The 10,419-nt window shown below is 29.1% G+C and overlaps 1 protein-coding gene across 1 annotated transcript in view; it reads left to right on the forward strand.

The window, feature by feature from the left end:
• Window positions 1–7,784: 7,784 nt before the first annotated feature.
• LOC100200249 (uncharacterized) overlaps window positions 7,785–10,419 on the forward strand; it is a 24,911-nt gene continuing 22,276 nt past the window's right edge. Inside the window, exon 1 of the mRNA XM_065796371.1 lies at window positions 7,785–9,471. Coding sequence (XP_065652443.1) covers window positions 8,320–9,471 — 1,152 coding nt within the window. The 5' untranslated portion in view covers window positions 7,785–8,319. The remainder of the gene's footprint in view (window positions 9,472–10,419) is intronic.

Genomic DNA, 10,419 nt, shown 5'->3' on the forward strand with positions numbered 1-10,419 from the left:
TGTAAATTGGAGTAACTTTAGCTATTTTTAATTGGTCGGGGAATACATCTTGCTGTATAGATGGACTGAACACTTTATAAAGAATACATTTTAAATTTTCAAAGCAATCTATGATTATGTTGCCATTTATATCGTCCGCACTAGCAATCTATGATTATGTTGCCATTTATTTCGTAGCTTTGTTTTTTTTGAGAGATTTGTAAGCTCTCTCAAACTCATCAAAAGATAAGTCAGAACATAAATCATCAATAAAAAGCGAATTATTTATAGGCTCAAGGAAATCACTCAAAGTTTTTTCCGTAATGGGAATCTTATTTGCCAATTTAGTTCCTATATCAATAAAATATTTGTTTGCAATTTCGTTTGGTTCATATATATTTGTTTTATTTATTTTAATTACTTTAGGAAGGGAGTTTGAATTTGTTTTTTGTTATTTCTTTCAACGTTCTCCAAGTATTTTTTGAGTCGTTTTTAAATTTACTAATTAAATTTGAATAAGAATTTTTTTTTAGTTTTTTACGAAATTTTTTCAAATAAATGTTGGTAATTTTTATTTTTTTGTTGGTTTTCATCTGATTTTGTTTTTAAATATTTTATATATAGTTTATGTTTGATTTTGGAGGATTTTCTAAGTCCTTTGGTAATCCATGGACTATTCAAGGTTTTTTTTTTGTTATTTGTTCACAAAGTGGAAAGTTTGCATTACGCTTACCAAATGCCTATTGCTTACGCATTACCAAATGAGGAAGCAATAACGGTAGCAAGAGCGATAATAAAATTAGTTTCAACCTTTGGATTTCCATCCGTCATACTTACTGACAATGGAACTGAGTTTTGTAATGAGGTATTTTTTATTTTTTTATATAATGCAGACCCGTAGGAACAACATTAAGCCGAATCCTTTAAGGATTCGACCTAATGTTGACCTTTTGATTTTGTATAATACAGCATTTACAATAGCAAGTAATAAAAATAATTTATTTCCGTTTTTTAATTAGTTAAGCGATGAGGTATATAAGATCTTGGGTATTGAACGACGAAGAACTGCTGTTTATCACCCCCAAACAAATGGACAAGATGAAAATACAAATAAAAATATAAAAAGGCGTGAATTATTTTATTATTGTTTAAGTTCACAATAAAATAATGATAATAACATCATTATTTTGAAATTACGTTAATTAGAAAAATCAGAAAACTTGTTGACGAAAATCAGTCAAAACTGGGATGAGTTTCTTGATTTAGTTTTATATCCATTACGTATTGAAAGACAAACGTCTACAAAAGTGTCACCTATTAAGTTGATGTTTGGTGGTGGTTCGCCTGTTTGCAGAAGTGAGTTCAAAGAAGTAAGTATATTTGGGATAATATTTTAAGCAATTATATTTACTTTACACTCATAATTCAGTATACCAATACCAGTATGCTTTGTTATTTAGGAGATCGGTATTTCCCCCGCAAATGAAGATGAAGTAAAAGCTGAAGTCGAAAAAAATAAAATTCATATTGAAAATTTAACCAATTTGGTCATTAAAGTAATCACTTATACCACTTAACTTTAATTTAATTTTTAAGATACCATCTTTTATCTTTTGCTTTTTTCTAATTACAATAGTTATAAATTTTAGAACATTACAGAAGCTCAATTGAAACAAAAAAAATATTACGATAAAAAAGAGTTTCAAAAAATATCGAATTTAAGGAAGAATGCATTAAAATTGGGGACAAAGTTTTGTTACTTGATATTAGAGGGAGGAGAAGCAAAGGAGCAGCTTTAAAGTCACGGTTTAAAGGACCTTATGAAGTAAGCCATATTACAAAATGTGGAAATTACAAACTGAGTAGTAATAAAGTCATTATAAAAGGAACCCACAAAAGAGCCCATGTTAAGAAGTTTCTCGAAGGCATTTATGATAAAGGTATGCGCACAACTTATAATAATATAGTACAATTATATTATATAAAATATTATATAAATTAATATATAATATATTGTATAAATTAATATAAGTTTTCCAATAACTACTTTTTTTAACTTCTAAAAAGAAAGCTAAGGAGTTTTGTGAATATTATTGCTAGACAACCAATTTTTTCTAATTTGAAAGACAATTGTACCCTCTACTTTAGAAAAAATTACAACAAAAAGTGAAATAGAAAAAAAACATTCATTGGTGGAAAGCATAAAGGGTAAATAGTAACAACAGATTTTCTTTTTATGTTTCAATTTTTGGTCTGCTAAAGCGTTTTTTTTCCATATTTTATTTTTTAGTGTAATTTTCAAGAAGCAAATAAGGCAGAGCAGATAATTAAAAGCTTTCTAGTTGAAGATAGTAAAGGTATGTATTAAAAAATTACCTTTGCATTTATATTTTTTACCTTTTTATTTTAATTTACATCCAATTTTTTAGAGGCAAATAAGGCAGAGGAGACAATAAAAAGCTTTCTTGTTGAAAATAGTGAAGGTATGTGATAACAAACTACTTTTTATTCATAAGTGTTAAAGTTTTATTTAATTTATGGTTTGTTTTGTAGAGGAAGCAGATTCAATAAAAAGCCTCGAACATAAACCCTGATGATCCTAGTTTGCGCAAATTTTAAACTTATATTTTTATAAAAAATTTGCAAAAAAATAAATCGCAAAACTCAAAACTATAATAAAAATTGAAAAAAAAACTTTTCAAAAAATTGAAAATCTACTATCGTTTGACTCCTGCTATTGCTAAAGCAATCAATAAATTTGCGATAAAAACTCGATAAGTTTGCGAGAGTCCCATTTTTAGTTGCAACTCTTTCTTAACTTTCAAACTCCGAAACACAAATCTTTAACGAACAAGGCCGCTTAGTGGAGAAATAAGTTGAGCACGGTACTTCCAGAAACGTGATGAAGATCGAACTTGGAACTTGTTAAACAAGCGCTCTTCCATTACAATACTATCGTATATAACACAATAATGACAAATGGACTGGCAAAATAAACTTAAAATTTTCTATTATTGGTTTAGCCATCTGCTACAATTTATTGGCCTAAATGAAGTCGTCAGTAAATGGGTGCAATCAAAAAACATGAAACATGGCATTCCATTGAAATTTATAAAAAGTGCAACCAAGTTTATAAAAAAAAAGCAAAGAAAATAAATTTTTATCTGCTCAAATTTCAACGAGAGAATTGGTTCAAGAATTAGAAAAATAAAATCCAATGAAATTAAATTTCCAGTTGTGTAAGCTTGAGAAAAAAGAAAGCGCGCAAACAGTATGATTATGAAAGATAAACCTTTGATTATGAAAGATAAACCTTTGACAGATGCACAAGATTAATATCAAGTGAAAAATTTTAATGTTTTGTTAGATCTAGCAGGTATGCTTTTAACTACACGTTTTGGCCAAATATGACGTTACTTTGGTCTCTTATGATTTTTGCACGATATCAAAAAAAAAAGAATTCAGCTACACCAAAAGAATTTCATGAAACTTTGTGCAGATTTGAATATTGCAATCACAGATGCATCTGGTTCGGTACAAAGAATTTATGCAATGGATTGCAAATATTTCCCAAGATTGTTCCAGAGGGTTTCTTGTCTTTTCTTGATGCATTACGTTCCTCTTATGATCATGGTATGAATACTGCTCTTCTAAATGTTGCTTTAGCCTTTGAATAGCTTCAACAATTTCGATCACTGTTGCACTGGGTGAAAGAAGTTTTTCCAAGTTAAAATTAATCAAAATATATTTGAGAACGAGTTTGACGCAAAAACGTGTGAATAGACTGGCAATGATATCTATTAAATGCGATATTGTCCGGTCTCTGCATTATTCACATTTAATTCGAGAATTTCCTGCCATCAAAATTTTTGTGCAACCAAAGCACAAAAGTTTGGTTTTTGTTGAAAGCTTATGAGGTCTGCATAAATGTAAAATTAGCTGGTGTAAAAAATCAAAATTCAACAAAATATTTGAAAAACAGTGTTTATAAAATGCATGGAGAATTGCAAGAAAGTGCATAATTTTCTGTTTCAACTTCTAAAACTTTTTGCTTCAGATGAGACGGGGGATAAGCTCCTACACAGAACTTACTAGTTAAGCCCCTATTCGGGCTTTTATCCGTTGATGAGCCTCTTTGCACTTGGCAGGGGCGCACATAGACTTTATGATACCCAGGGTATATTATTAAAAAATTTTTATATATGACCCCCCCCCCCCCCAACCACCACCAAAATAAAAATAATAAGAAAAGTAAAGCTATTATTTTTAGTACTCACAAAGTATTTTTTAAATTCTGTATTTAAGACAGTTATACTTTACAAGCTTATCTAGCAGCAAAGTTTGAAGTTACAACATTATAATTAACTTTCTTGGTAAGATCTATTTCGATTGAACATTTAATGAAGATGAAGGTAAATAATTTTCTTTTCTTTAGTATAGTTTTCAATTTTTTATTTGGCTATGGTTGTGTTTGATTGTGTTGAATGAAATTCCTCCATCTTTAATGGCTAATATTTTTTTAATTTCACCAAAACATTTGACTCTTCATCAGCTTTGTGATTTTGTTTGACAATATAGAAGCATCCGAAGCTATTTGAATTTTGCTAGACTTACAATGATCTTCAATTGCAGACCTTCTACTACTATTAATATCGAATTGGCTTTGAAAAACTAAACATTTAATGAGCTCATTTTTTACCTGCGCGATAAAAGTAAATATTTCATAACAAAGAAATGAGGGAAAATAGACGTAAAAAAAGGCGTAAAATGTGTACTTACGTAGTAAAACCACTAATTTTAACCCCCCTCCCTCTGCAAACTCCCCTCCCCTCCTCCTCCCACCTTATCTGCGCACGAATTTTTTTTGCGAACCGTGGTCTTATTGGTTGTTAATGATGTAATATTATTGTTCTTCAGGCTAAAATGTTTACTTTGCTATATATTTTAAGGACTTTTTAAAGCAGAATCATAAACTATAATTAACTTAAAAGAAATAAAATCTATTTAGAAAAAGAAATTTAAGTCTATTACATTTTTTATATTATTTAATTTATATATAAGAATTGAAGAGCAAGCGTTTTTTTAAATACCATCACTTTAGATGTCGTTAAAATAACGCAAAAAAGTTCGCATTTTACCGGTGTTCACAGTTTGCATTTTACTGACTTTTTTTAAACTCGTAAAGTTCAATATTTTTGTTAAAAAAACAAGAAAGCAGTTGTTTTTTTACATTCCTCTAAATTTGACTATAACTTAAGTAACGTTGATTTTCTAATGTTATAGTTAAGTGTTTTAGCAACATATCTTGTAGTACATAAAGTTAAAAAACATCAAAAATAGTACCGTGGTGTGACCTAACAAAGTCCTATGCTGTAAGAAAGTCCTAATGTAACAAATGATAAATTTTGTATATTATAAAATAAATATTTTGAGAAAATACTTTTTTTTATTTTAACTAAATGCTTTTGAAAAAACTTTCCATAAAAAAATTGGCTGAATTGGTGGAGAATTCGGCAAATTAGAGTATTTGTTTTACTGAGATGTAAATAGTCAATATAAGCTGGTGCATTGAACATTGCGTCAAAGGTGAAGAGTTAATTCTTTTATGGTAAAAATCTTGTTGTTAAAAAACTATTTTGATCAATAATGACACATGAACGTGGCAAGTTTGGAGTTTGCATGTTAAAACGACCGATTTACACGTAAAAACTAATATTTTCACGAAAAGTTTGACGTGACTTTCTTTTTCCTCTTTTTTACCGTAGAAAAAGTCCTAGCCTACAAGAGAAAGTCCTAGCCTTAAAGATTTTACAAGTCATATTCACAACAGGGTATGGATGAAGCATTGGATAAAATAAAAAAGAAGACTATGACAATATATACAGCATCTAAATTTTATAAAATACCTAAGACAACCCTTGTTCAACGAACACAAGGTCGAGCAAAGAGTCAAATAGGGCGTCCAACAATTTTTGATAAAACCATAGAGGTTAAAATTAAAAATTGACTAATTGATATGGCCAACGTTGGTGTGCCAGTCACAAAGTAACTTATTTTTAAGGGTGCATCTATTTTAGCACATAAAATGAATCTTGACCAAAAAGTAATTGGCACTCGTTGGGCACGCAATTTTTTCAAAAGACATTCGGCACTTTCGATTCGAAAGGCTCAGACACTTCCAAAACATAGAACACTTGTTTCCAAACAAGATATTAAAACGTGGTTTCAAAAAATAACAAAGTATATGGATAAAAATGATTTAGTGTCTTTGTTTGAGGATCCCAATCAAATTTGGAATCTTGATGAGTCATCGTTTGATTTGTGTCCATCTATTAAAAATGCAATTGGACATAAAAACAAACGATTGTATAACATCACTGCAAATAGTAATAAAGAAAGTTTCTCAGTTATGATAACAGTAAAAGCAAGTAATTTATTTGCACCACCTTTGGTTTTGCATATGAAAGGCGAATTCAACCAGAAAATGCAGATGACTTTCCTAAAGATTGGGTTATGGGTAAATCAGCCAAAGGGAACTAGATGTCCCAAACATTTTACAATTATATATCTGGAACTTTAATTGATTTTTTAAGAAAAAATAATGTCCTATTGCCAATAATTCTTTTTTTAGATGGCCACAAATCACATTTGACCTTAGATTTGGGACAATTTTGCAGAGAAAATGGTATTGTCATCATTTGTTTGCCACCTAATTGCACCCATTTTGCACAACCATTTGACCGAGTTTACTTTCATATTGCGAAAGATATATTTTTTTTTTGGTTATTTTATTATTGTTATTTGGACCGACATAGTTACAGAATGGAGAATGCAAAACCTTGGAGTTACTCTACCGAAAAGGACATTTGCGCCCCTGCTCCAGAATGCATTTGCTAAAACACAGGAAAATCCAACTTTAATACCAAATGGATTTAAATGCTGCGGTTTGTGTCCTTTTTTATTAGAAAATTTGGACCTTACAAAAGTCCCGTTAAATGTACAAGAAAATGAAACTCCGGTTATAGCCGAATTGTTAAGTCCAATCGATAAAACCAAAAATGATTTAGAAACTGATATGACACATGGCCAATTAAAATCTTTTAGAGCCCATCGTAATCTTATGTATTGGACAAGTGCAATAGAACAAGAAGCCTTATTTTATTACTGGCAGAAGAAAATGGACAAAATAGAGGGTGTTGATCCCACAACTCGAGAAAAGAACATGGTTCTAGAAACACCATTAGAGGAAATTCTAGTAAGTAATGAGAACTTAACACAACCAGAATCAACAATTGAATATAATGAGACAGCTTTAGCACCAGTCCAAGGACCTTTGCAAGCAAATGACAATGTTTTCGAGTCAAAAAGTTAGCTTAAAAGTCTAAAACTAAGTAAAATTATACGTAGAATAACGGAAAGGAATTTTTAATTTTATATTATGCGTAGAATTAATAAATCTCTGTCAGAAAAATGCCTTTAGTGTATTAGTCATTTTAATATTCAAGAAATATATAATACTAAACATTAGGACTTTTTTTTATTCCAATCAAAATTATAGTACTTTCTTTTTGTCATCACCTCGAACTTCATTACAGTATAAGTCAAGACTTTTTTGAATGTATTCACGCCTAAAATAGGTTAAAACTGAAAATTTATTTATTGTTCTACAATATTCTCAAAAACCAAGAATTCGAATTCATAATTTATTAGTATTAATTCGCTCTTATAAATTGAGATATCGAAAAAAAAATTAGTTACCACGGTAACTAATTTTTTCTTTAATGTGATCTTTCAGTCAAATTTGTATAGACCGTCAGACGTAAAATACAAATTACTCAGTACATTAGTACGATGCTGTTTTTGATGTTTTATAACTTATAGTTGTTATAGTTGAGTTTTTAGGAATTTAGTTATTTATTTTCTTAACTATAATTAATTAAATCAATAGTTCAATAAAAAATTTTATTTAAAAGAAATTTATTTGTCAAACGCTAACAAACGTGCAAAACCACATCACATCGCTTTTTAGATGAATATGATATCTCAATTCAGTATCATACTGATTCAGTCTGATTCATAGTATAATAATGCACTACACACTCATTTTTATTAAATAAAAGCTTTTTTAATGAAAAAATATAATTTAAGAAACTTTTAAACATAAAAATTGCAATTGTTGTGCAGCTGATGTTGTATATCTGATTTTGGTAGCATTTTGAAACAAATTATGGTTGAATATAAAATTTCAATTTAGTTAAGTTTTTTTAATGCAATAGACACTTATCTTTATTAAATGCAAATTTTTTTAGTTGAAAAATGAAATTTTAGAAATTTTCAAACATGAAAACTTTAATTGTTGCATTGCTGATGACTGCTGCAAATGCAAAATTTTCAGACTGGCTTATAACAGATATTGACATTAAAACAACATTAGTGAAAGGTATTGATGGAACTTTGGTTCTTAGCAATGGTTTAATTACAAGAACCTTTATGACAAGTCCAGGATTTACCACTGTTGAATATTATTCCCATGAAAAAAAATCTTCTATTTTGCGTGCCCTAAATCCTGAAGCTATAGTTGGGTTAGATGGCAAAGTTTACACAGTTGGTGAAGTAAAAACTGATATACCTAGAGGTTATTTGAATCGTACAGCTTTGAAAGAGAATTTACATGCTTCACCTGAAAGTTTTCAATATGTTGGGTACAAGATATCTGATCCTGTTGCACCATATCATTATACTCCAATGCGCGGTGCTCCAAAAAACATCTCATGGCCACCAAAAGGGTTAAGACTTGATGTTTTCTTTCGTGCTCCAGTATTTGCACCTTATTATCACCAATTTGTATCAATTTGCATTCATTATGAAATGTATGATGGGATACCTTTAATGTCTAAATGGGTATCAGTATATGGAGAACCAGTGGCCCAAGAAAATGTTAAAGTTTCTATTTATTCAGTTGAAATACTTTCTGTTAATCAACAATGGACTCAGGAGTCATTTTGGGATGGGCCTTATAATGCATATAATTGGTTTTACATTGAAACTGATCAAACACATGGTACAAATATTCAATGGACAATTGATCCACACGAAGATGAACTTCCTGGGTCATTTGAGCCTATGTTTAATGCTACTTATGATGTTTCTATTACTAAGTCTGTTCCTTGTGTTATGCTTACTGCAGATGGTTTTCGATCTTTTCATGTTCATGAATTGGCCATTGGATCAAGTGATGAAACAAGAAAAGCATTATCAAGACATAGAATGTTTAGACTTTTAGCCCCTCAAGCACAAGAAAATCCAATATTTTTTCACTTGACCCAAACAGATGATCAATCATTCAAGAATGCTGTTGATCAATTAGCTGAAGTTGGATTTGAAATGATAATTTACAGTTTTTGGTCTGGATTTAATTTAGAATCAAAAAATGAATCTTACATTCAAATGATTAAAAAACAGGTTGAATATGCAAACAGTAAAGGAATTGAGGTAGTTTTATTTTAAGTATAAATGTTTTATTTTGTGCTAATAAATTTTCTATTATATATTTATTTTTCCTTAATTTTTTTGTCTTATTTTTACCATGACTATATAATATAACTGTTCATGCAAAATATTTCTTTGTTTTTAAATATATATTATATATGCTATATTAAAGGATAAAACTGTTTTTTTACTTATTACACAGTTCTTTTCAGATATATATAATGGAAGAATATAATAGGATGACTAACTGTCTTCCTTAAGGAGGGCATGCCCTACTTTTTTGACTGTTCTCTGTCCACCTCTTTAGGTCAAAATTTGTTAAATGTCTTTCTTTTACAACTTAATTTCACTAAAAGGTTTAAGCCTAATAAACAACCTACTTTGTTATGAAATTCTTTTTTAATTATTTAGTGAATTATTTTTGTTTGTTTAAAAAGTTTTGTGCATGATTGTTTTTTGGCTTTTTAATGATATTGGGATTTTTAAATTAATTTTTAATTAAATAATATATAAAATCATTTTTGATTTTGATTTTCTTTTTAATGTTTAATTGAGTAACAAAAGAAAGTGTTCATTTACAGATGAATAACAACAAATTTTTAAGCAATTCAAAAAACAGAATTTAGAAGAAGCATTCTGCGTAGTCTGTAATGTAACCATCAATATTGGGAAAATATCTCAATTATATTAAGATATCATCTAATGAAGGGAAAAGTATCTCAATTGTTTTGCAAGTTACCAATACAATTAAGTATTTTAAGAATAAAAATTTTTACATTGACTAGGAATAATATCTTAATCAGTTTGGTAATTTGCAATAGATACGATCATCTATTCAAAATTAATATTTTAAGACAATAATGGTACCAGATACATATTCAAAAATTAGAAGTATGAATGAATAAGTATATTATTTGACTCTATCATGGAGTCAATATACTAAGAATGAAT

This window comes from Hydra vulgaris, chromosome 04 (genome assembly GCF_038396675.1).
Source record: "Hydra vulgaris chromosome 04, alternate assembly HydraT2T_AEP".
Taxonomy (NCBI): domain Eukaryota; kingdom Metazoa; phylum Cnidaria; class Hydrozoa; order Anthoathecata; family Hydridae; genus Hydra; species Hydra vulgaris.